This window comes from Coturnix japonica, chromosome 3 (assembly GCF_001577835.2).
Source record: "Coturnix japonica isolate 7356 chromosome 3, Coturnix japonica 2.1, whole genome shotgun sequence".
Taxonomy (NCBI): domain Eukaryota; kingdom Metazoa; phylum Chordata; class Aves; order Galliformes; family Phasianidae; genus Coturnix; species Coturnix japonica.
In genome coordinates this window covers 39,717,014-39,744,871 of record NC_029518.1, presented here as the reverse complement: position 1 = coordinate 39,744,871, position 27,858 = coordinate 39,717,014, and the positions used below count along the sequence as shown (strand labels likewise).

At 36.0% G+C, this 27,858-nt stretch overlaps 1 protein-coding gene across 11 annotated transcripts in view; it reads left to right on the top strand.

The window, feature by feature from the left end:
- The window catches only part of QKI (QKI, KH domain containing RNA binding), a 138,069-nt gene that overhangs the window by 61,390 nt on the left and 48,821 nt on the right, over positions 1–27,858 (top strand). For 5 of the 11 annotated variants that reach the window (XM_015858036.2, XM_015858029.2, XM_015858030.2 and 2 more), the window contains exon 4: positions 14,689–14,739. The exons of 5 other annotated variants lie outside the window; for them this stretch is intronic. In XM_015858036.2, the coding sequence (XP_015713522.1) occupies positions 14,689–14,739 (51 nt within the window). The remainder of the gene's footprint in view (positions 1–14,688; positions 14,740–27,858) is intronic. One more of the 11 variants, XM_015858031.2, reaches the window with a different exon arrangement.

Genomic DNA, 27,858 nt, shown 5'->3' with positions numbered 1-27,858 from the left:
CTTGTTAGTATGCATACCTTTGTGTTGTTATCCTGATCTATCAAATTTGGGAAACTTTATTCATACTTAATTTTGAAGCTATGTAATAAATTGACCTTTTAAGCTAACTTGAAGAAAAAGTTCATATTTGTATAAAGGTGTAACTGAACTTAGCTGTTGAGCATACTATAACTGCAGAAAAGAATCTGCTGTACTAAACTGTGTATATTAATTTTAAGATATATTAAAATAGTATATTAATTTGTATAGCTGATGGAGGAAAAAATCCTCTTATAGTCCAAATCTGTTTAAAATATATTGAAGCTGAAGGTAACTTTCTAGAAATTCATTCTGAAAGATATGATACTATTTGTGACCTAGGGTTTGGTTTTTTTTTTTCAGTACTAAATATCTCAGAAAATAAGCTTTTCTATTCCAATTTAGAAACTTGTATTGCATTTATAGCCACTTACTTTCAATTCAGGAGTTGTTGTAAAGCTGAAGTTTTTAATTATAAAAGAGTTGCTGAAGCATGGCTTTTTTTTTTTTTTTTCTCCTCTCCCTTTTCACCCACAAAATGTAAGTGTCATGAATTAGATCCCAGGCAGTCTGGAGGTAGTGACCATCTGGTAAGAGATAAGTGTTTGCACTATTAACTAATAGCATTAGGGGAAAAAAAAGTCATCACAAAAAAGAAAAAAAAAAATTGCTCTTAGCAAGTTACTGACTTATTACATATATTACATAAGATAATTAAATGCTGAGGGATAACTAAAAAATAGTACTTTTCCTTCAGGATATTCAAAGGGAAATTGGCATTGAAGACATAATTTTTTGGATTATTGCTAACAGAAGCTGACCCTGTTTAAGTATTATTACAGGGTTTTGTAGTCCAGGTTCTCTTTAGACTGCATTACCTTTGTGGTTTTGTTTGCATACCTCTTTGCTTTCAGAATTGACAGGAAGTGAAGAATGGGCTTGTAGGTGCAATTAGCTTATGAGAATGTGAATAGTACAAGGAGAAAATGCTTTCTTTGAGTTTTCTGTGAGATTTGACAAATGCTTCTTATTTGAGGCAATTTGTTGTGCAAGTCTTTTTGTTTAACAGTCTGAGAAATGCTCCTGCTTTCAAGAGCGGAATGATTTTATTTTGAAGGACAGAAATTTAAGTGCCTGGGGGCCTTAAAAATTATTGCAAAACAGTATTAGTCTTTCAGGAAATGTCACTGATAGGTATCTGTTACAATGAGCCTTTAAGATAGGTTTATATATACACCTTTGCTTTTTATTGGCTACTTAATATAACTAGTATATGGATGTATTTCAGCATTGTGTTTGAATATAAACATAAAGATGTAGCTTTGAACATATTTTCCTGTGGAATGTGAAAGGTATCTGAAGCTTTTTATTATGATTAGGTTGGATATCAAAACTTGATAACAGATGATTTTGTTCTGAGAGTAGTTAGTTTTCACAGAATCACAAACTTGTAGGGGCTGGAAGGGATCTCTAGAGATCATTGAGTCCAACCCCCCTGCCAAAGCAGGCTCCCTACACCATGTCACACAGGAAGGCGTCCAGGCGGGTCTTGAATATCTCCAGAGAAGGAGACTCCACAACTCCCTGGGCAGCCTGTTCCAGTGCTCCATCACCCTCACTATAAAGAAGTTCTTGCGCACGTTTGTGCAGAACTTCCTCTGCTCCAGTTTCTGGCCTTTTTTCTGGTAGTCTTAAATAGTTAACGATCTGATTATTGAAATAATTGGGGATATAACTGGCATAATGAACTGAAGGAGTGCTGTCACAAGGGCCGCTTGTCTAAAAGTCAGCTTTTATTGTGTGTTATTTTTATTTGTTTTTCTATCCATTCCTTGTGAACAAAAAACCATTCAGATAAAGAGGCAAGAGATGGAAGTTAGCTTGACACTGGAGAAAAGTAGCACAAAGTGTTGTGAAGAAAACACGTATCTGAGAAACCTTGAATTGTTGCCTGAACATCTGTGTATAAACAAATCCCTCTTACATAGATTAAAATTCTACATCTGTGGATGGTAATTGACTCGTCTTCATCTGTGCCATGGTAGAAACAGTAAAATTAGTACTAAGCTTTTGTTAGGTAGGAAGCATGAAGTGGCTTTGTTTGAGAATTACTGTAGTGACAGTATAGCTTACCAGAAGTAATTTGTATTTAGGGTTGCATTTTGAATGTGTTGCTTTTTTTGTTTTACTGAGTATCATTTAACTGTATTTGAACTTCTTTCTGGGGTTGGCCATTCTTAGTTTGGTACTTTGGTAAATTCTTCAGTCTCTCCACAAAGAATGGAGGGTTATTAAGTGCAGGAATGGAAGCAAAACTTCTTGGTTGTGTGAGGAAAGAAGCATGCCTATGTATTACCTGAGTCTTACTTGAGTCTGTATTAGTTCTTAACAGCTCCTGGTATTCACTGTTTTGTTTTGGGCTTCAGACAGACAGGTGCTTGTTTTCTGTCCTGGATATGGCTCCTTAGGTTGAGATACATAAATTTTATTGAGATGGATAGGAAAGCTCTTTGCTGTACGGCAAAAGAGTGAGCAAGAAACAAAGTATGGCTATTGCAGAAACTAAATACTAATGTTAATTGGACTTCCTGCTACAGGGCAATCTGTAGTGTCTAACTAGGATAAGATATGAAATTCTTTTTCAACTTTAAAAACTTTTTTGTTAAAGTTTTTTAAAACATCCACAGATCCTAATTTCTGAAATGCTTGATTGGCTTGCCATTGAAACTTGGTTTTAGGTGGTGGTAATTCTTGCTTAAACTGCTAATATCATGTTAGCTTTTTGACTAGCTTAGACCTGGATTAAAACTGAACTTAATCACTATCTACCCTTTTGCTGGACATGCTTTACATTGGGGTGTGTTAAGGATATGAGTGAAGTTTAATTACCTCTGCAGATAGTAATGGGTATGTAATGGGACAGTGTCCTTTCTGTGCGGTTTCTCCAGCTATATTTACAAGATGTTATGAATGGTCCTTTCTCTCTTTCTGAAAAGTGTGATTTAGATTTGTTTCTGCAGTTGCAAGTTTTTTTTCAGGACTTCTTTGAGAATAATAGGCAATTTCTATCTGCTGAACTGTGCACATTTTCCACTTTGTTTTGGTGGGCAGTAAATGGGAAATGTTTTAATGGATACAGAACCCACTGAATTCCATACATACTGTGAATGTATCTTAAAAATATATATGATGAAAAATGTTGATGACTGTGCGTTGACTACCTGCATGAAAGGATGAAAACCTGAACCAGGTTAAGGCCAGGTGTGCAAACCTGTTATCCACTTCAGAGGAGAAGTTTTTACTCTTGCAGAAGTGGAACAGTTAATAAAATTCAGCAATGGCTAATACTGAACTTCTCGGAGACCAATTAACTTAATTGATTGATTCTGACATTGTGTGTAAAATGTCTGATTTAATTAGTAAGTGCCATAAACTAGTTATGGAACAGACACAATGCACAGTATTCAAGCTTGCTCGATGAATTCATTACCATAAGTAATTATTGAATGTAATTTGGGTCATAAGTCAGTTCAGTACTATATGCCTGCAAGACAACCAAGATTTTGTCTTCTAACCTCAGTAGCTAAATTTAAGAAAACATTAGGCCATTTTTGGTTGTTGAAAGTAAAATCTGCAGAATAGTGACTTCATTCAGGCAGTTTTCAATAACTCATATGTGCCTGACAGAGTACTTGGCAGCTAATGTAACAGGAAGGTTCTGGCTTTGAAAAAGCCCTGAGAATATCTGTCTCCTTGTTAGTTTAATTAAAATATGTTATGGAATTACATATGAAATTTGATGAGAGTGGATGGGATCAGTAGAAGAAAGAAGTTTAATTGGTACAGATGTATAGTGCTTTTGCTATAGAGTTGCTGGAAAGTACTAAAATGTTTTTTGTATATGAAGAACTAAGATTCATGGAGGAACAAACGTACATACACAGCAGTGGAGACAACAATCTCATTTATGGAACAGTTGTATTTTTATAGCAAGAGCTACAGGAGATTTTTCTTCTTGAGTCTTCATTGGTTCCTGAAGATGTCTTTCAGTGTTTCTGTCCCTTTTGTTTTGAACTAGGTCAACATAAATGTTTTTTGGTCGCTTTCATGAACTTGTTCCTTGTTTCATGAGTTGTTTTCATTTTCCCTGCTTTCTCATTCATTTCCTACATTCCTATGGAGGTACTCTGTGTCTGTGTTCTCCAGTTTTGATTCGTGCTGACCTCCTTCTGACTAGACCTATAGTTTATGAAACAGAGTAGTGAAAGGAGGGGGTAATTTCCATGGTACTTCATTTAGCCTGAAAACTTGACCAGATGCCCTGAAGCTTCTCTGCAGTGTTGTTTACTGTGAACGTTACATGGTTGCATAAAGGTAAAGCATGATGAGAGCACTGAAGGTAAACTAATGTTGCAAATAAGGGAATCAAGCAATTGGAAAGATGAGATGGGGCCTAAGAAATTCATGGCAGACTTCTGCTGAGCATGAATCTCATGTTCAATTAATGAACAGATAGAAATACTTGATGTGCAGAAGAACATCTAAAAGTAAAGAGCATAACAGAACAGGGAAAAAAAAAAAAAAAAAGCCCTAAAAAAAAGCATGTCCCAGTAGTTAAGATTACTGTGAATTCACACATTACAGCAACAGAAGTTGTGACAATAGGAGCTTTTGAAGGGGTCAGGGGTCAAGGAGATTTTGCTTTCCAACCTGGATTGAGGTTTCTGTAGATAATTGGTGAATGTGACGAAAGGAATGAGTAAAAATTAGAGGTTAAGATTGTGTACCTTTGACTTCAGCAAGACATTTGATACCATCTCCCACAATATCCTTGTTAGGAAACTTACTGCAGTATAGATGAGTGGACAGCGAGTTGGGTTAAGAACTGACTGGCAGATCTTGTAGTCACTAGCAGTGCAAGTCTGGTGTTCCCCAGGGGTAGGTGCGGGGTCCAGTCTTGCTCAACATCTTTTTCTGGATGAAGGGACAGAGTCTACCCTTAGCAAGTTTACTGATGATATGAAGATGAAAGGGAACCTGTTCACATTTAACAGGTGCAAGCGTAGTTTTTCACCTCGAGGAATAGCCACATGCATCAGTATGGGTTAGGGGCTGACCTGCTGGAAAGGAGCTCTGCAGAGAAGGACATATCTGTTCTGATCACCAGCAGATTCACGCTGGCTCATGGCCAACATCTCCTCCAACGGAGATATTCAAAAACCATCTGGTTGTCTACTTTTGTGGCCGGTCATAGGGATCTGCTGTAGCAGAAAGGTTGGAATCAATCTGCTGAGGTCCCTTCTAACTGCTACAATTCTCTGATTTCAGTTTACCTTTGTGCTCAATTGTTTACAGTGACCCTTAGGAAGATGTAACAGAGGATATGTAAATGTTGCATGGATAACTCTAGTTTCAGAAACATTTCAGGGCCTACAGCAATGTTTCTGTGGCGGGCTACAGAGTTGAGCTGATTTATTATGATTTTTTCCCCCCAGGTTTTTAAAAGAGGTTTCTGAATCAGACATCTTCTGTAACTTTGTTAATTTGTCCTTGAAGAAAGATCTGTGTTTTTGTCAGACCCCTCTTGAAGGGTGGTTAGCAATTATGGAAATCATCTACAAAAACATTTGATTTACTTTGATTATCTGAAAGCTAAGCTTTTAGGACAAACAGTGTTTCATCATCATTTGTTAGTCTGCATTTCCTCGCAGCTGAGTGAGGCTGTGAGGAAACACAGGCTTGTTTAGGGATTTTCTTGTTCTGTAAGCTTGGAGATTATTTGTCTTTAAATATTTATATTAAATTAATATTAAAGTAATTGAGATACTGATTAAAACTAACATTGTTAAATTAAGATATTAATGACTTTAAATACAATATTGTTACTATTAAACATTAATAATAAATATTAAATAACAATCAAGCTAACTCCTGTTCTTCATAACATTCTGTTCTTGCTTCCTTAGAGTTTTGCAAGAGCAAACTTTCAGCTATAGCAATGGCAGACCATACTTGTCAGTAACAGTTTCTTATAGGATAGTCCCATCTAACACTGTAGTATGTTTTCTTGTCCCTGCTATTCAGAGCTGTTGCCAGATTCTTTCCTGTTTTAATCTATGATCAGAAGGCCTTTTCTAAAGGCACTGTGAAATGTGTAATAAAAACATAAATTTCCATATGTGATCCAGACGCATGGAATTGTAAGAATTTGCACTTCAAATGGAACATATTTGTGAACTTTACAGTGGTTATTCTTGCCAAATCAGTACTAGCATTGTTGTTTTGTATCAACTCTATATTCAGGTATTTTAAAAAATTATTAATAGTATGCAGTAATTCTGTATATTTGACTCTGAAATTTATTACCTAAACAGTGTCATTAAATGCACAAATTACTGTTTTTTTGTTTTTTTTAATTTTGAAGATAATTTCAGGTTTTTTTAATTCAAAGATACAATGATTCTATATCCTGTTATATGTCAGTATCAGTAGTGAGAAAAATGCACAAAGAACATTGTATTTAGTTCTGGCTTAGTTAACCACTATCATGTACGTATTACATTTAGTGTTAGATCTTTTTCATTCCTTGATGAGCCATGTCCTAGGTAATGTGCGCTCCCATATTTGCCTCTACATCTCTGGTAAATGCAATCTGTTGGAATGCTTTTAAGACAATAGCTATTTAATGAATAGCTTGTGCATAGAGCAGGAAAGAATAAGCATGATTGCTTACAATCTGACATTTCAAAAAGCATTTTTTTTAGATCTCTTGTATTTGCATATCTAATTGCTATGTAATCAAAACTAAGTGAACTGTAGCTACTTGAAACCAAAAAATGAAAGGCAATCATCTTTACAGGGGGAAATATCCCACTCATATGCAAGCCTGTCTGAATATTAGAATTATATTCTTGTTGTTTAATTATAGGTGTCTGACTGAGCAGTAAATTTATGTCTGTGTATTAAAAGAGTGAATGTGACCCTGAAACATCAACTTTCCTTTGTTGGAGCAAAGCATTGGCAATGAGGGAACTTAACAGCGTTGTGTATTTTGGTGATAAGGGATTGTGCCAGAATAGCTGTTAATTACCTGCTTTGTTTGATATGGAAAGTATGGTTCCGCTCTTTTCTTCCCACCAGTGAGGGTACTCAATTAAAACTTGTATTAAACAGTGATAATGTCCCAGTTTATCTGGCGAGAAAGATGAGGTGAAAAAAAAAAAAAAAAAAAGAAAAATTAACAGGGTTTTTCCATCTGTTTAGGGGCTGCTTTTTCTTGTTTGTTTTGTTGCTGTTTTTTTCCCAATGAACCTTACTGACTTCAAAGAAAAAAGAAGCATCTTCCTTTTTATTCTTCTGACTCTTAAATGTCATTTCATTAATCCTGACTACAGTGGGAGTTAAAAAGAAAAAAACAAACAAGCTACTCAGACACATCTTTAATGTCCGCGTTACTTATGGCATGAGCTTTTCCTTTCCAGCTGTTTAGAGTGTGTTTTCTAACATGTTTGTTTTTCTCTGGTTCTGTTAGTATTTGCTGTTTTATTTAGATGATTATATTCTGCAGGGATTAGATAGCTACCTGTAATTAGGCATGTTTGACAGGCAGTTTCAGTTTTTAGGTGAGTGTTGTAACTCCCACACTCTCCAGTCACTGGCAGTGTTTCTAATAACAAAGCTATTGTTTTGCAGTTTCCGTAAGAGTTAGAGTTGAGGATTATGTTTTTCTGCAATGAATAGTCTTAAGTGGACATATTCTGTGGTTTTTTTTACTCTGCAAAGGAAAATGTAATGGGCCTATCTGATTATTCTGTTTAAATTGTTCAGATTATATTTCATTAACTTGGTAACTTGAAAATAATTTACTGATGTTTTTGAGGTTTTGCCTTATATTGGATTTAGGATTCTGCATTTGAAGTTGATTTTTGAGGAGTTGTCTCACGTGATTTAGTGAAATTTCCCTTTTCAACGTACACAATTTCAACATCATGTTTCTATATTCAATTTTGAATAGACATTAATTTACATTATTGTCTGCAACACAGTAGATTACAGTAATCTCTACATCCAGCTCTTTTTGCAGAGAAGAAAATGTCTGTGCTATGATTATTTGTAGTTGCAAAATGTGGAAAAATGAAGGGTTTTTTTTCTTTTTTTTGAGAAATGCCTTTTATAGACCCTTTTCTCCTGAGCATGCTTTCTTATTCTTTTAAAACTTGCGGTCATTTGGGGGAGGAATTGTAGTATATATATTTGTGTCATACAGTGAGGTGGTTCTTTATCAGTTTTTGAGTCTGTTTACGTGCACTGTGTCTCTTTGGGAGCTCAATTTTACTTATGAAAACATGGTAGATGGTTTTTCCATTGCTGGACAAAGGAAGCTGTCAATGAATTTTAGACCTAGGTTAAACTGTAGCAGAGACACTAAGCGTACAAGGTTGAATGAAGATTCTCATTTCCAATCTATAACTTGAGGGGTTTTTCCAGTTGAAAAATGCCAGCTAGACTGAAACAAATTAAGCAGTTTTCTGTACTTACCCCATCCACAGGTTTTTTTTAAGTTGGAAAAAATTTTATGAAGTCATGCTCTTGTTCAAGCAAAAGCTTTTTAGCTCTGTGATATATGAAGAAACTCACATTATTTTTTCTTTCTAGGAAGTTTCAGTACATCAGAAACCTAAAAGCTGCAATTTCTTTCTCTTCCAGATAGCCCTTTAGAACAATACTGTTTGTTAAGTAACGTGGTCATAAAGTTAAATACAAACATAATGTGAGGAAAATTTAGGACTCTTCTCTCTCCCCTGTAACCTGAATTGATGGTACTTCTCATTTGTGATATATACCTATTAAACACAATTTTTACTCTGATGAAAACAGTACTACTGAAAGCACATCATAAAATTTGTTTTTATTGCAGGTGTGCACAGTGAATCATAATTTCCTGCAGGCCTAGGCCCTGCCTTTGTAAAACCAGCACCTAAAATATTGAAAATCTGAACAGTATTTCATCTATGGTTGGAGCTGAAGAACATGTCTCACATGTGCACCTCTATGTTTTAACTGCATAATAGTGTTCTCGGGTGTATCTGGTATATGAAGTGTTCTCTGTGCTGAGGCTTTTTTGAGTGCAGTTCCATAGGAACTGAGGTCCTTTAATCATTTTCTCCTTTTTCTCAACCATTTGGACAGACATGATTCTCCAGGGGCTAAAAATTAAAAATTGACTGTGAAAGAGAAGGAGGAAAAAAAAAAGTATGTCTGTGCCTCAAAGCTAAGAGGTTTTTTTTTAAGATGAGCTTTTCCATGACTTGGAATCATCTTCAAAAAACTGTGAATCCATCCAGAAACAAACTTTAATTGCATGTATTAGCCGAGTCAAGTTATGATGACCTTGTCTATGCTCTAAACCAATTTGCGATGATTACTGTCAGAGCAGTTCTTTTTCTGTTGAAATGTAATGGCCTATGGTGTATTGGAGGTGTACTCTAATAGAACTCTTAATTTATTGAAGTTTTTTTTTTGTAAGTCTCCAAGAATTCTTTTCTCCCTATGATCAAGGGTGTATATACCACTTAACTGTATAACAGTTCTGCCATTAAGTTGAATTTAAAGTTGTTTTTTTTTTGGTTTGGTTGTTTTTTTTTCCCATATACTTGGCTTCACAGAGTGTCCTCCACCCTTTGTGCATGTATTAAAACATGTAAAAATGGAAGTAGTCTACTGTTGAGAATTGAGCTAAGTTTTTGGGCTCCTAAATGGTTGGATGGCACATAAGCACACAGAACTCACATTTTAATTATGGGGAACCTTTTGTTCATTAAGTTTGATCATTTTCCTTGTAGTCTGTAAGCAGTGTTCTGGATGAAGCACACCCATAGTAGCTACTGCCTGAGTTCCAGAAGAGTACTGAGAAACAAGTCTGGATCATTGGAGCGCTGGGCTTTGGTTATTGGCCTGGAAGTTTAGGAGAAACTTCTTATTTTGAGGAGGCTAAACTATTTTTTTTTTCTTAAAAAAAAAAACAAGTATAATCAGCTGTGCAACAAATTTGAGACTGAGTGGATTTTAAAGACACAAAGAAAATATGGTGCAATCAAAGCAATAGCCAACAGGAGATGAAATTCTACAGTAAGATTGATCGGATGAACAAGATCTGGTCTGAGAAATCAGATGAAAACTGAGAACAGTGTGCTGTCTCCACGGAATCATGACAGCAGTAGTAGACGGTATATTTATTTCCCCTAAATGTATTCATAAATGCTGATTTATGTGATTTTTACAAATACATTTTCTGTGATGATAGCTTCTTAGGTTGTACAATTGAAAAAACTCATTTTCATGTGTGTCAAACTAGCTATTTTGCCACTTTGATTTCCAGTTTGTTGACTGTCTTCATATCAGCAGAGACAGTAGTTGCAGTGTTGAGAGCTATGTAATTACTTGGAGGTGGGGATGAACATTAAAGCATAGAGAACTTTCAGAATCCTCAGTATCTTGGGATAACTTAGCTGATAGGACGTGTATGTAGACAAAGCTACCGTGTTACTTTAACCATGTTGTGAATATGTCTGCGTACCACAAAAAATGCTTATCCTATTACTGTTTTCTAAGGTAGAGAAAAGGATGATATTAATGACAAAAATTTTGTATTTATTTATGTGTATAACAAGTGATGCACAAGCAGTTGCTCACCACTCCCTGACCAATGCCCAGCTAGCCCCCTCAGCAGTGGAGAAGAGAGCTCTCATCCTCTTCAAAACTCCTTTTGCATGATGTCATATGGTGGAGAATATGTCTGTCGATTTTAAGTCAGCTGTCCAAATTCTGTTCCCTCCCAGCTCCTTGGGCCCTTTGCTGAGAATAGCCTTGGGCCTTAGCATTAACCTAGAAATGTTAGTGTATTGTCAGTGTTGTATCTTTCCTTGAACCAAAACATGGCATCATGCCAGACACTCTGAACAAAACAGTTCCATCCCAGTTGAAACTAAGACAACCCTTGAAGTTCATTTGTGTTAGTAGTGGTTGATAAAGTGTTCTTAACCTTTCCCACCAATTTTCAAATCCATACTTTACAGGGTAAGTTACTTTGTGTCTATATTAGAGCAATGCAATATTGGTTTTCAGCTGCTTGAAAAACATGACAATTGATAAGTCTGTGGCTTAACTGATTTAATCCTTTCTTCATTCCCAAAGTATAAATCTGATCCAATTTTATATTTTCTGGATGTGATGCTTTACCTTGGCCATTTTTTTAGAACACATCTCATTTCAAGATACCCTGTGTCTCAAAAATGGGAGGTTTTTCTGTGATTCAATTGTTGTTGGGCATTCTGAGTTATTTTTTAGTATCTTATTCATCCATTGATTTATCTGTGTGTTTTATCCTGTTCATCTCTTTCAGCTTCTTTATAAAAGATGTACTGTTCCTATTCTTTTTTGTACATTACAACTGCAGTGTAGCCATTCATTCCTTCCTGGATCTTGAGTGCTGCTATATTGAATAGTTGTATATTACCTACTGACTGTTCAGTGTCTAAAATTCCATAAGTTTCAGACTTACATAAAGAGATGGATGATGTTCTGCTTGCAAAAGTGAATTGTCTTAACTTTACCTGCAGAGTTTGGGTGGGGTGTTGGACAGTGTGGAAATCAGGTCGTATACAGTCTTGCACTACATGCATTTGGCTGAATACATGACATACACTAAAAATTTTGTAAATCGTTGTTATTTCTTAACTATTTTAAACATGCTCTATTAACAGCAGAGAAAAATATTATCAGAAACTACTACTGATCTTTTTTTCCAAATTTTCTGAGCATTTTAGTACAGTTTCTTTATCCTATGAGACCATATGATTTTGTAGCAAGAACTTAATGCAAGTATATGATCTAGGCATTTTTTGTAATGTATAGCAGAAGAGAAATTTATTTCAGATTGCTTTGCAGTGCTGTGGAGAAGCTTCACATGTGCCATCAGTCAGGAGTATCCTTACGGTTCCTGTAGGTTATCCTCAGGTTTTTTTAATTCCTCTACATTTAATGGTTTATATGAAATAGTTACTTAACGGGGTCATCACAAGATAAGTATCTGTGTGGGTGGGAGATGTTGCAGAGTAAAATAGACTAAAACATTAGTAAAATGGGTAGGATATTTTAGTGTCAATGGTTTGTTTAGTAACCTTAAAATTAACTTGATGTGATATACTCGTGTAGTGTTTTTTTCCCTAGCTTATTCTACAGTAGATGTTGAAATACCCACGTATATATTTGAATCAGACTTGAATTCAAAGAGTCTTAACATTTTTTGTACAATTATATATAATTGAAGAGGACTGTAGACTCTAAAGCAGAGAAATTCCTGGGTTTCATAAGTTAATCCTTAAAAAAATAAAAAAAAATCTTGCTACCACAAAATTATTGGGTTATTTTTGGTGTTTTTTTTTTTTTTTTTTTTTTTTTTTTTTTTTTTTTTGAATGCAATGGTGTTACATTTGGATTGTTCTAAAGATCTGTTCCCGTTGAAAGCTTTAAGGCATCCTTAAAAATCAACGAATCAACGGAGTGTGCTGGTTTTTTTTATTTGCTTCCTGAGAAGTTGTTTAAGCAACAGCAGCAGCAAAGGGGAAGAAGCAGAGTCAGGACAGATCTTTTCAATGAGAGTTAATTGTGAATTAATAAGCTTACTAGAAGAGTTAAACTTCAGATTCCATGGTACTGAGGTATGAGACTGACTACTTTCAACAGTTTTCACTTTGACTCCTAGTTTATTTTACCTAATTCATCAGGAAGATTTAGATGGGGAGGATTTTTGTTCAAGTGACAGGAGGAAAAAGAATAAATCTGTGAACTTTTTTCTTCCTGACTTTGAGATCATAATCTTGTATATGAGACTGTAGTTCTCTGGTTTGTAAAGCTAGAAGTTATTCTTACAAACCAGTTTTCTCAGTTTTGACTTACTATGTTTTAAAATCGGTAAAGGTAAATTTTTTTCTATTTTTTTTTCTTTTTATTTCTTTTTAATTCCACGCTCTTGATAGAGTTTATCTCACGGTTACAATAAAAAAAACAGTATGAATTTTTCACTGTTGGAGAATTTTCTTCAGTGCTTGTACTGTTTCAGCAGGGATCTGATGCACGTTGCATCTGGAAAATTATAATCCTTGTTGCAATTACACAGGGCTAATTTGAGGAGCAGACCTGAGGTGAAGATACTCAGGTCTTTGGCCTGCTGTTGTTTGGAGTTCATGTTATCTGAAAAAAAAATTATGCAGCAGTGCTGTTCCTGAAAGAAATGCTTATTATGCTGTATCCTGTGTCACCAGGTGTTCTGATCCGAGGGTATCAAAATAAAGTACCCTTTTGTCATAGAAAGGTGATGAGGCTGACTGATTCAGGTTTAGCAGTACAGCAAGATCTCATTCCCTGCTCATAAAGGCTTTTGTTTTTCTTGATGGTTACATATTTTTCATAAGCAAAGCTTTAGACTTCCCTTTTTAGAATAAAAATTGAACTTCATGTCTTTCCCATCTCATACATAGAAATTACTTTGTTGAAGTCTGAGTGAAAGGAATAAAAGGTTCTAAACCACTGAATGTTATCTGTGATAACTGTCTTATCTTTTAAACTGATGCTCTGTTCAAAGAATAAAATGTATAAAGGTAGCTACAGCCATGTAATTTTTCATTTATAAGAAAAACTTATTTTGAGAAAAGTTAGGATGAATCTGTTTTAAAGAATGGTGGTACCTGTAACTATCTGCAGTCTGGTAACGCATCATGCATGTTATGCAGACAAAGCTTGAAGAAGTCTTTTCCCTGCTTTCTTGCCTTTAAGCTACTAGGCTTGCCTTGACAGTGATGGATATTAGAATAAACTATCCTCTTTGCTTATTTGCATTTAACATGAATAATATTAATTATTACTAAAAAGCAATTTAGTATCTTCCTATCAGCTGAAATACACCATTTATTTTAGAAAAATGATAGCAGCTTTTATGTTGACTGTATCGTTGTAGCACATAAAAACTGTATTTTACAGCCATTTTAATAGTGTATGAGAAAGACATCTTTGGCTCTCTAACAGTCATTCAGCTCATGGGTTGTTTATTTTTCTCCTCTCATTCTCATTTTTTCACTTTACTATTTGCAAACAACTCTAAAAACTCTATTTGTGCTTATTTTGCTTTTTCACAACATTAAGAAGCCCTGAAAATGACTTGAACTTTTTTTGATTGCTTTTTATCTTACAAATTTAAAATATATCTGAATTTCAGTGGGGAGTAACTTATTTTCTTTTCATAGCTTGTATAGTGTTAATTTACAGTGAATGTACAAATCGACAGAGGTGACTGCAGGAATATTTAACACAGAATCCCTTTACTGTGCTAGCAGTCATGCAAGTGGAGTAGACTGCAGGGGACTAGGGAAAAGGAGCAGGGGAACTGAAGTTCTTTATTCTGTGACATCTGTTGAATCTTACCTTGTTCTCAATTACCCAGGTTGTCTTACGGCTTTTTGGTTTCTTGGGATTTAAATCTCAAGTGTAAATGAGAAGGAGTAAATTGTCTATCACAGAATAAAATAAAAATGCTAATTCCAACCCTTCATGCCTCTATTAAGCATCTTAAAGAAGCAAAATAGGGCACATGCCCAATTTTTTTTTGCTTTTCAGGTCTCCTTTAAGAGCAGAGACAACCATGATCCAGCAGTTTTGGAGGTAGAGGCAAGTAAATGTTTTAATTACTGTAAACATTCCAGTAGTTTTGTGCAAGTTGCCTACAACTTGAGGAGACCCTGGTTGAAAAGAAACCTCAACTATCCCTTCCCCAAATGGTGGATTTGCTTTGTATGCTTGGTGTTAGGAAAAAAAATACATTTAAGCCTTTATTGCTAATAGACAGGCTTCAGTTATGCACAGCACGTACCTAGCTGGTGTGTGAAACTATATGAGTTTAAGATGACCTAATGGTGCTGTTTCCAACTGCTGTTAGAGTAATCAGCTCTTCAGCATTCTCCAATAAGTTCAACAATCTCTTATGTACTGGGCTGAAACCTGTAATTATCTTTGTGCTGGGGGCATTTCTGAGACCTCATGTTGGCTATATTCTGAAGCTGTTGCTTGTGTTTTTAAAGCAGTTTGGGGTTTTTTTTTCTCTTTGCTGAAAGTTGTGTTGGAGGTGCAGGAAGGAACTATGCAGTTGTATTGGTGACATTTTAATGTCCTACTACTGCTCGTGAGAAAATCTGATTCCCTTAAGTGTATCAGAAAGCAATTCAGTGCTGTTTTTATGACAATTTTAAGCCAACACTTTGTCTAGTACTATTCCACACAGCCCTGGCTAGGAATACATTTTTCCTTCCTGGTGCAAGTTAGTAGTGATGTGTATGACTGATGAGCTGTTCCAGTGCTAAACCAGCAGAATGCTAAAGCTGGAAACTTTTCTTCATGTTTCCAGTGCCATGAACTGGAACGCAAGCATGAAGGAATGTCAAGGTGGGACCAGCAGCATTGACTTCAAGATAGCTTAAACTCCGTGGAACTGCTGGCTTTAGGCAAAGTGCAGTTTGAATTAGTTGAGCTGAATGACTGTGTAATCTCAATGGGTTATATAGATGATGCTTATAATATCTTTAGATTCTCTGGTCTATCCAACTCAATTTTCAGACACACAAAATATGGAATATATGCTAAGTTTTCTTATTTTAAAGATGCAGGCATTTGAAACAGACAGGACTTTCTGGCCATGAATGATACTACATGGATGCTAGTTGAGGACTGTGAGGCACAGCTGTGGATCTGCCCACTAGGTGAAGTGCCAGAGCTCTTTTCTGGGGAAAGGCTAGAATTTTTCAGCTCTTTCAGAATGTTTTTTTTCCTATTTGGTAGTAGTTACAATGACTTGTAATATCTGATGAATTCATAAGTCATAATACAGTGCAAAGGTTTAAATGTAATAGCTAATGTGTAAGGTTGTTTTAACTTTGTTGGCAGCATGCGTATGTAGCCTCCACATGATATTAATGATGAGTAGAATGCTGACACTTTTTTTCCTGATTTTTAGGAATTCTTTATAAAGAACTTTCAAACCTATAGTTAGGAAATAGTTACCTTTTGGACTTTCTCGTTGGCTTTATCAACAAAAGTGTAGAATTTGCTGTTTTGTAACAGTAGAGGTTTACATCTGCTTAGGACTGTTTCTCTTAACTTACCTTGTTGGAGAGGCACTTGAGCGTTTTACGGGTCTACTATAGTGAGGACAAGGAGGAAGCTAGGTCTTGCTCTCCTAATCTGGAAGTATATTTCAGTGGGATAACTAATCTAATTTGACAGCTTGCTGCCAGTGAGAGGGGATAGTCAAGTCTTTCATACATCGCTTCACTGTTTTGCTGATAACTTGTTTGGCTGTTGTTGCTTTCTAATCTGACTGAAAAAAAAAGGTAATAATAATTAGTAGTAATACTAAACTAGCAGAAACTAATAAGAAGATGTACTGATCCAAAAGAGTGGACAAATTAATACCTGTGCCCATTTGAAAAAGGAAGGGATTGGGACGGATGTGACTGTAGTCAAAAAGTAGTAGGTCAGAAGCTGATGTCACAGGAAGTATCTGTGAATGTCTTAATCTGTTGCTGAGTTGCATTTTCATTTAAGGGGGATTATACTTGTGTTTTTCAGAGGAGGAGGAAATATTTAGAATGAGGCAAGCCACCTTTCTTATGCTCAATTCATGCACTGTGTAGTGGTATTTTCTAAGATGGATGATACTGTTGCAGAGTACAAAAAAGCATGCAAATAATGGCCTTTACTTCCCAGCCTTAGTGTCTTACTTCCAGACTTTTGTTATTCAGAAGTATGATAATTTAAGCTATAAAAATTTGGGGAAGGGGGAACAAGTAAGCGTACATAATAGGCATTCAAACAAACAAACAAACAAAAAACCAACGAAAAAACAACAAAAAAAAAAAAGGTTTGAAATCTGTCTTGGAAGGACTAGAAGTAGTTGATTTTTATTAATAATTTTTGGCACATAACTGATAATGTACTGGAATATATTAAAAATAAATGCCTTTGGACCTGGTTACCCTATAGAGGATTTGCTTTTGCATCTATACTTTTATGTTTTCATATTGTAATGATGTTCGGTCTGGTTCTTCTCTCTCCCTGGGTTTGTGTATCGAGTTCATTTGACAGAGTATTTCTAAACTCTTTCAGGGAATCAACTTGAACTCATTTTTGAATATTTCTTGTCAGTTCTGTACTCAGTGATAAATTTCAGGAGTTTTCTGTTCTCTTTATAACAAACTGAAATTTCACTTTTTTAATAGCAGTTTTGATTTATTTAATTTGCATTATTATCTTTTTTTTTCAATTGTCTTGGCCTTTTGTCCGGGTTATTTATTTACAACTAAATCTCTTTGTATTAATGGAAAGAATGGAGCTTTCTCAGGAGTAGGGAGGGAGTAAAATGTTTAAGAACTAAAGATATTTAAATACAGGCTTGTGTAATCACTGTAAGATTAAATTATTTTAGTGTAAGCTTGCCAGTTAAATAGTTTAGCAAAAAAAAAAAAAAAAGAAAGAAAAAAGAAAATATTAACATTTAATATTTAACACAGTTAATAATAACATTTAATATTTAACGTGTTTAATATTAAATGTGTTAAAATTTGTCTGAACAGTACCTCTTTATATAGCATTTAGAAACGCTGTATAAACCTCTGTGTGCTTTGTTCCACTCGGCACTGTTCTGCTCCACAGATTGTGGGTCACTGTTGATAAAAAGCAGGACAAATCATGGGCAACAATGTACTACAATATTTACCCACTGCATAAATACATTACCACATTAAGAACCTGAAGCAGATAATATGAAGCTCATGTATCCCATTCTCCAAAATAAGAAAGTCAGCATTCTCTCCACCTTCAGAAAAGCTGTACAAATGGAGCGTCAGCTTGAATATGAAAGTAATTACTTCATTGAGAACATTGCAGTTATTGGATGAGCTTTCTAGCTGCAGAGCAAATCAATAAGAATATAGGTTAAAGTTACACTGAAATTTAGCTCTTCTGTTGTCTCCCAGTGGTAAAGAAGCTCGGATCCTGTTTGGACAGCAACTATATATACTTGTTAACACAATATGAATTTAACACAGAATTTAGCATAATGTCTGCTTAGAACATTCTACAGAAATTGAGTTTTATATGTTAGTCAATTAATTTGTTTTTCTTCTCCAAAAGACCCAGTTGACTTTCGAGGAAAAAGAAGAGTCAAGCTTTGCTCAGAACTAGCTACCATTTAAGTGGTGGGTTGATATTTATGCCAAGTAATCTGCTGAGCAGTACCTTGTCATTAAGATAAAGCTCTTCTGTAATAGTTTTGTAAGGGCAGCTTAGTGCAGAATTAACTCTGAGCATTGCTTCTGGTCTCATCCCTCTCTAGTTCAAAATACAAGGCATGCTTGTAGTGTTTCTTTAAACCTGAAAATCCAGAACTTAGTTGTGTTGTGGAAATCACTGAAAAGATGAGGGAGTGCAGATAACTGAGTGGCATGATGTTAATTATATCATTCACTTGGTGGGAGGCACTCCAAAGCAATTACAAAAGTTTTTTTCTTGGGGGGGAGGGGTTATGTCTTATGCAACAGGGCACTATTACTGCTGCGCTAAGATGAAGGAGAAAACAGAGTCAGTGAAAACCATTTCGCTGTTTCACATTTTTAAAGAGTGTTGAGTTTGTAAATTCAAATTAGAAGATGCTAAAATAATGCTCTTTTTCTATAAATGGGCTTTTCCTTGATGTTCATCTATATACCGTGGGAGATAAGTTGCTTTTGTTGTTGTTTTTGGCATATCCTTCTTTAAATAAATGGAGTGTAGTGTGCTTATTTCTCAGGTGAGCGACTGAGATGCAATATTTGTAGCTGAGAATGTTGATTACTTTGTTTGCCTAACTTGAGGTGACAGGAAGATGAATTTTTAGAATACTTCACATTGCTACTTTAAGTAGCAATTTATGTAGAATAACATTTGACTTAAGGAATGTCAGTAAGTGCTTAGAATGTCTGCAGGTTTCAAGTCAAGGAGAGCCTGGGACTACCTCATCCTCCTGCCTGCTGTAAGTAGCTTGCTGCTTCCTGCTGCAGGGCAGTGACCGGGCTGACTGTGCTTCTGCTGAAGGTGTGACTGACAGTTGGCAGCTTCATACTAAGGTATATTTCTGTGCCGTCCTTTGTGCTCAGTCTGCTACTTCTGGGATGTGTCACTGAGCCAGTTCTGCTTGCTAAGGAGGCAGAAACCTAATCTGACAGCGGTAGTTTGCTGTTGCATTGAACTGGCTCTAGATGGGTTTAGAGCTGTTGCTGGTGCAAAGAAAAAAGCCCTTCTAAAGAAGGAAGGGAAAATGCAAAACAAATGTGATCTCAGTGGTTAGGAATTGTGATTTGTTAAAGCTTTTCCTCCAATTTGATCGTAAGGCCTGTGTTCTAACTTATAAGCACAGGTACTGAAGTAAGCAATATTTGTTTTAGTAACCATCTATGAGAGTTTGGTTTATGGTTAGCACCACATTTTCCTGTTGGCATAAGAGGTGATTTGAATCTGGTTATTCAGGATACAGTTTAACTGCCTAGATGCCTGAGAAATTTCTTGCTTTCCCTTCAGACCTACAGCAGGCAGGATTGATTCAGACACCTCTGTGCATCCTGACAGAATTCTTCAGTGGAGGTTTAATCCCAAGGATTGAAATAAGAGGAAGGAAGATATAATCATATCAATACCAATACCCTGTTTTTCACTAAGATCTGGATTTTTGTGATGCCACTTAAGCTTATGCGTGAGAAATTACTGTATTATTTCCTCCATCCTCTTTTTTTTTTTTTTTTTTAACTGATGTTCTTAAACATAACGTAAAGTTTTGACAACATGTTTGTCTAGAACTAAAAGAGCTATTCCCAAACAGTAAAAGATACAGGCTTTCAGCTAGAACTTCAGTATTGCAAGCACATCAGCCTGACCTTGACATTTGGCTTGACTGTTCTGAACATAACCTCTATCCTGCATTTGGCTGCCACTCCTGTAGCCCAGCAGTAAAGTATTTCTGGCTGTTTCATAGGTTCAGATATTACAATTCGAAATTATTCTCTTTCGTTTAACTTTCTCTTCTCCAACCTGCCTGTAACAACTTATCCAAAAAAACCAAAGATTTTGTTTATGCAGAGGAATCCCAATTGATATTAGAGATTCTAGCAGGTGTTACTACAGTAATCGACTCTGTCCCAGCTGAAAACAGGACACCAGTGGTATTCAGTAGTGCTGCACTTATGGCACCATTGAAAATTCAGCAGTTGTAATAGTTTCCTTAGAACCGATTTTATGTTGAGGCTTTAAGAGACCTTGGACAGAATCCAATTCTATAGATTTATATGTTGGGTTGTTTTTGCCATCAGTTTTTGATTGTTTGCTTTCTAAGTATTTTAAGATTTGCGAGATAATTGCCTTAAATAGTGTTTGACAGTTTAATGATATGGAGGAGAACTACTTTTTAATCCAGAATTGTCTTGAGGAGAGACTACTTTATACATTATTATTCTATAACAAAGACATACTAAATAACATTAACTTGTCTGCCATTGAAGTTAATGGTAAAAATGTGGCTGTATTAATTAAAATAGTTGATCTTTTATTTCTATAGGAGGAAAGCTTTGATCAAAATATTCAGGTGTGAAGTAAGCTACTGTTCTCACTGACAAGGCGTTCTTTCTTCAGCATTTCTTTTGTTGCATTATGTTTCCTCAGCAGCTTGCGGCTTGTGAACTGCCACCATTAGACACTCAGTAGGAGCAAAAGTCTATGTTAATTTGCCTGACTATAACTGCACAATTAAAGCAGTTTATCAGCAGGGGCTAAGACAATCAGTGTGTTCTGATCCTTCATGTTATAAAATTACTCCTGTTGTTCAAACAGATACTGTAATTAGTGCGTCATTTTCAACTGGTTTTCTGGAGGGCTGGCTTGGCGGTTCATCAGATGGAAATCTGTTTTTGCTGCTTACCTAAGTGCTTATTTTGTATGTAGTCCACTTCCAAAGTAACAACTGGTATTGAAATGTGGTGCAGGGCAAGGTGTATATGTAACAGCTGCAGTCACTGCATGGAGCTGTGGCCCGGGAGGGGCAGCAGGGGGGTTCGGGAAAGGGTCTGCACCAGGGGTGGTTGGGCCTTGGAAAAGGCTCCTGAAGCAGCCATTGTTCACTAAGTGTTTGGACAACACTCTCAGACATAGTGTTTGAATTTTGGTTGGTCCTGTGCAGAGCCAGGAGCTGGACTTTGTGATCCCTTTGGATCTCTTCCAACACAGGATATTTGATAATGTTATGGTTCTTTAAACAAGTATCTGTGCAGGCTTCGTTATGAAACAGAAGACTCCTCCTAGAACTACTGTCATTTGTAATGTACCTGTAGCACAATTGATTAGGCAAAGTATGTTCTAATATGTAACTGTACTAAATAGCTATATTTCTTTTTTGCGTATCTTACCTACTCTGATAAGTGGCTGTGAATGATTATACTGTTTCTTATGTCTTTAGATAATTACAATTAAAGTACTTAGAATGTCACTCAGTTAAACCCTTGCATAGCTTAAAGGAATAAGAGCATGCTAGTTCCTTCTGATTTTAGCATTCAAGTTGATGCTACATGCAAAAACTGTTCGGTTTTACTCTAGCTTTTCCATATTTTTTTTTTTTTTTTTTTTTGTCATTCAGTAGGAAGAACTTATAGTGGGTTAGTGAAAACAATTTGATAATCTATTGATGCAGGATGTCTTCGGTTACTGAGGTACAATCCCAACATTCCCTCGAGCCAGTGGCTTTAAAAGGTCTCTGCTACTGAGCTGTTTTGTATCTTCTAGTAGCCAGTATTTTTTTTGGAATTTGTATGCATTATATTGGAAAAGGTGTACAGGATGGAAGTTAATGCTATGGTCCCTGGCTTTCTGAAAAGAAAATGAAAACCTTGTGGAAAGCTTTGTTTTCTAAGGTTCATGTTCTTTCTTCGTTGTCTGACTAATATATCCCAGTCTATCAAACTCAGAAAGTATTTGTTTTCACTGTTTCTTTCCTTTTTCTTTAATGACATATTGACAGCTGGAAATGCCCATAGTCTGCTTCACCAGTTCTATGTTTTAATTACTTAATTTGCTTTTAATTCACTGGGTGATACTGTGGTCTGAAGACTTTGTTGTGAGAAGTAAAGTCTGAGATCTTAAAACGTTCTTACTTAAATTGTGTGACTGTGCGCTGTCTTTCCCAAAACATTTTCCTCTTCACTGTTCGATTATCTTGAACAATTTCAGTTACACTTGACAGAGATGTAGCATTCTTTGGGGTTTTAAGTTATTTGAAAACTGCTGGCTGGATAGAGGAGAGGTATAGATTAACATCCCTGCACAAGGGGTATGGATGTGCCAAGTTTTTCAGTCATCTTTTTTTGCTTAGCTAACAGGAAGCTTACTTGGGTCCAATTGAAAATACTGGCTCTTATTTCTTTACCTGTAAACAACAGATGCAAAGAGCACAATAACATTATTTGACAGCAAATGCTCAGCTACAAAAAAAAAAAAAAAAAAAAGCTATTTTTTTTAACATAGTCACCATTGCTATGTATGCATTTTTGCTGCACTTCTAAAAATCAGATGCCATTTTGTCAGACTGCCCCTCTGCTGCCATCTGTTGCACGACAACATAATGTGATGGAATACTGGTGGGAAGGTTCAACCTCTACTGCAGTACTACTAACATCTGCCTCTTACATTGTGGACCAACCTAATAAAACAGAAGGCATTATTTTTGGATCACCCCTCACTGTTTACTGCTTTCTGTTTCTTGTTAAAACAGTATTAGAGGTATTAAGAAGAAAGCTTTGGCATGGGGTATGAAGATTTAAATAGAAATGGCCTTAAATTACTGCACTGCAGGAGCTTTAAGACCATGACTGGGAATTACTTTGGTAGGGGTGAGACATATACAAGATGGGACAGAAATCAACAGGAATCTGGACATGATTATTACTCATCATGGAACAAATTTCTTACTATTAAAGCTTGGCTGTTTACATGCAAATGAACATCAACAGGACTAATCATCTCTTCACCAGCCCTCCCCCCAGCAATACCTCCATCTGATTTCTGTGGGATTAAATTTCAAGGAGTTGTAGAAAGATATTTGGGTTGTTTTTTATACGTTTGCTTTTTAAAACTACTTGACCTAGTGACCTTAATAGCAAGATAAATATTGAACAGGTTCCTCAAGTCCATTATTGCATACAAGTACCTTGGAAATAATAAGCATATCCTCAGCAGGCAGCAAAATGAAAATAAAATCTGTTTATGGAATTGTTATTTATATTTAAGGATACTGAAATTTCTGCCAGACAAGGGGCACAGTGAAACTGCATCTGCCAGTTATATTACTGTTAATGTTCTTAATTTAGCAGACAGGATAGTTTGGCTGTAATTAAGCTGTTGTTCCCAAAGCTTATGGCATACATCATTTTACAGTGTAATTTCCTGCATCTTCTTTACCTCCATTTTTCCTGTATAATTCTTCCATAAACAATTTCAGGAATGTATCAGAACTTCATGCTGTAAATTACTTATTATGTACATTATACAATTTTGAATATGTGTAATCAATTTACTTTTCCTGATCCTTTTTTTTTTTCATTTTCTTGGTGCTGTTCTTTTTTTCCTACACACATGCCCTTCCTGCTGTGCTAACGAATGTTTTATCCAAAAGTAATTCTCAAGGCAATTTCTGTCACTCCATATGAGTCTTTGTTTAGGCAGATCTGGCAAACTGGCTGAATTGCTTGACAGTGCTGCTGAAGGACAGGAGACGATAATCATAGACCAAAGTATAAGAAATTCCACTTAAGCATAAGAAAAAGCTTTTTTACTGTGACTGCTGCCAAACGATGGAACAGGTTGCTTGTAGAGGCCATGGAATCTCCAGCTTTGGAGATGCTCAAAGTCAGGTCTTCCAGCAGCCTGCCTGTTGACTCTGCCCTTGAGTAAGGGGTTGGAGTGGGTGGTCTCCAGGAGTTTCTTCTTACCTCAGTCATTCTGTGATGCTGTGAAACAATTGGATTGTCTTAGCTATTAGCTTAGTCAAATTGAAGCTAGCCATCATTTGTGATTTTGTTCTGTTGTGGTCTAATCCCAGCAGACAGCTGTGTTGAGATAACTCTCCCCAGTTGGGTGGAGGAGAGAATTGGAAAAGTGAAGTATGAGAACTCATGAGTTTAGATTAAGGCATTTAACTAGGTAAAGTAGAAGTTGCGTGTACAAGGAAAGCAAAATATGGAACTAGTATGCTACATTTCCATCAGGTTGCTGATGTTTAACTTCTTCCTGGCAGGGTTCATCACTCATAACAGTTAATGGCAAATGTCATTACTCAGAATGTCACTCCTTTCCTTCTTTTTTCCACTAGCTTTTCTTGCTGAGCTTGGCGCCATTTGATGGTATGGGGCATCCCTTTGGCCAGTCTGCGTCAGCTGCCCTGGTTCAGTCCTCATCTAGCTCCCTGTGCACCCCCAGCCTCCTCTCTGTTAGGGCAGTATGAGAAGCTGAAGAGTCCTTGGCTCTGTGTAAGCACTGCTCTGCAACAGCTTAAAATATTGCGTTATCACCACTGTTTTCATCAAAAATCCAAAGCACAGCATCATGTAAGCCTCTATGAAGAAAATTAACTCCGTATCAACCAAATCAATGATACTTTCTACAATAACTCCTTGTTGTTCCCTTCTGGTTATCATTTTATCTTTTTCCTTCCAAAAAATAAAAACAGTGTCAGAACAAAACCTAAAGTTTCAGTCTCTACTTCATAAGTATTAAGAAGGATACATTCCATGCACTGTTGTGTATATATTCTGTTTACTTGTGTGGCCTTTTGTAGAACCGGAAAAAGATGTTTTCAGGTCACATAAAGAAGAGAAAGTTTTAATTTTAGTGTCTTACTTGGAAGAAAATTTGTTTTCCCAGATCATTCCTTTGGATTTAAGGTAGTATAAAGAGTTCTAGCTTTAAACTGCAATAGATCACAGGTTGTCTCCTAGACCCCATGAGCATAACAGTGCATTTTGGATCTGACTCGAAATGAATGACTTAGACGATATTTGAATTTCCTGGTTTTAGTTTTTAAAGCAAACCAAGAAAACTCAGCCATTTACATGACTTTTCACTCAATTTTTAATAAACCAGATGACAGATATTTGCAAGACTGTTAACTTACTAGGAAAGAGGCCATGTTGAGTACTGTGGGAGAAGTGGAGGAATTCTGTCACAGAATCACAGAATGACCCGGGTTGGAAGGGACCTCAAGGATCATGTAGTTCCAACCCCCCTGCCTGGCAGGGCCACCAAACATACACATTTACTAGATCAGGTTGCCCAGAGCCCTGTCCAACCTGGTCTTGAACACCTCCAAGGACAGGGCATCCATTCTAAGTCCAAGCATGTTGAGATAGAAGAAATACGAAGCCTGTTCCCAACTATTCTCTTGTATCTAATTGTGTATTCTATGTACGTTGTGTAGACTTCCGTTCTCCTTAATCCTCGTTCCAGTTTTGCCATTTGATTTAAGAAATTACGCTCTCTATGGCAGCAAGGTTTTTATTAGTGTGTTGGAACGTTTTATGATCATAGTAAAAGGGCAGTAAGCACCCTATGCTAGTTCAGTTAACGAGTGTTTGTATGACTGTTTGTGCAGTGAGGTCTGACCTGTTAGCTCCTGTGATTAGTGAACTTTACACAGTGTTTTCCACCTAGAAATAAATCAGGGTTCCTATCAGTCTTTGTGATACCTATTGGTATCATCTCTGTTTTGTCTTACATGCAACTTCTTTTTGAAAATAAAACAAAAAGGCAACAGGAAATTGTTCATACTGCAGCAGAGTAATTTGAACCACAGCGTCAATACTCGAGACTTTGTTAATACAAAATATTTAAATACCAAACTAAAGAGAGGTAGACTACCCAATATTGTAATAAAGAATTTCTGATGAGCGGAAAGGTCACAAGGCAGGCATGCATGGACTGGGACAATGTACATTTTATTTTTCTTTACTTACAGGTAGTGAGACTTTGTACCATTCTGTTCTTATTGTGAAAGAAATCAGTGGAGCGCTGCAGGCCCCTTTCTGTGTACCTGTATTGTGCACTCCTATTACATTGGTCTACTGCTGAAGCTATGTTTAGCCATTGCCTCTTTTTGGGGAACAGAACTCGGTGTTTTATGTAGGGTTATGGGTTAACTCTCCTCAGTTGTCTATCGTGCTTTGATATTTTCTGCGAGTTCCTGGTTTTGCAGTTTACCATGCGTTTAATACAGTAGCAAACCAATGACAAACCCACTATGTCATTTCACCAGCTATCCATGCAAGAAGAGAGAGTAGCATTTTCTTTGCTGTATCACTCTGGTTTAGGAACCTCATCTGGTTCACCTTAATTTTAACATTAAGCTTCATACTGCCTCATATAAGCAAAGCTTGTCATGATTTGAAAAAAAGGAATTGTGTAAGTAGTAATTGTGGAGTTCTGACCACAGTTGAGTGAAATAAGGTGCGAATACCTAATGGTAAGATAGTTTCTCAAAAGATTAAATTCCAGCAGGGAGCATATTATAACTCACCTGTACTTTGTATCAGGTCTGTTTTGTAAGTAAGAGTTATTTCTTTTTCCAATTCTAAAATTCACAGAGGTATATTTACTGCTACCATTGTTTAAAAAACTGCCTGTGATAACATTTCTAAACCAACCAGAAAGTCTCTGTTCTTATAATAAATGAATACAATGAAAAAAAAAAATCATAGTGGCTGATAATGGGAACTTGTGTGTATGTGTGCTTGTTACATAGGGAGCAGTAAGAGGAAATTGCCTTCAAAGTACTGATTATTTAACATAAATTTTCCATATACGTCTCACGATTTTCCATTTTCATCCTTGTCTATTCCACAAAACATTTCAGAATTAAAGCAGCTGAATTAAAGATGGAGCAGTGTTCCTTAGAATGTTCTTTCAGGTATTTATGAATATAAAGTACTGCATGTATTTGCTGCTATTAAATCTTTCTGATTTCCTGGAGGAAATTTGATTAAATTTAGGGTAAAAGACACATTTTACAATTAACATTGCTTGCCTTCATTTTTTTTCTAAAAGGTGAACTGTAGTTAAACCTTAAATGTTTTTTTTTTTTTTACAAGAAAGGAGGCTTTTTTTTAACACATTCTATTTCATTTTAAATATCGTTATACTTAAGTTTAGCCAGTTTACTTCGCTATTTAATAAAAATGGAGTTGCAAAGTTTCTTCTCTGTTGTGTTAATTTTGTTATTGAAAGAATGGGTAAGAGAATGTGTAAGTTAAATATACTGATAACTGTTGCTTAGAAGTATTTCTTACAAAGCAATAATTTGTTTAGCATGCCTTCTCTTCCTCTAAAACTACTACTAAGATCCATCTTTGAGATTTTTATGCCAATAGTATAACAGAATACCTGTGTAACTGACTGTCTTGTTATGTGGTCTTCTGTGAACAGTATTAAAACAAACAGCCTTGTCACCTCCTCATTTTCTCCTTTCATCCATTACACATAGATATGTTTTGAAAATTACAACTTACGTTCCCTTTTTAATGTTTCTTTTTTTTAACTGTTCATGCATGAGTATTGAAAAGCAGTCCATGACACTGAAGAATCACACTCTCCTCATTCTTTGGGGAGATTCAAATGAACTCTCTGTGTATGGTGTCTGTTTTACTTCTTGAAAGTACTGGGTTTATTGACTTA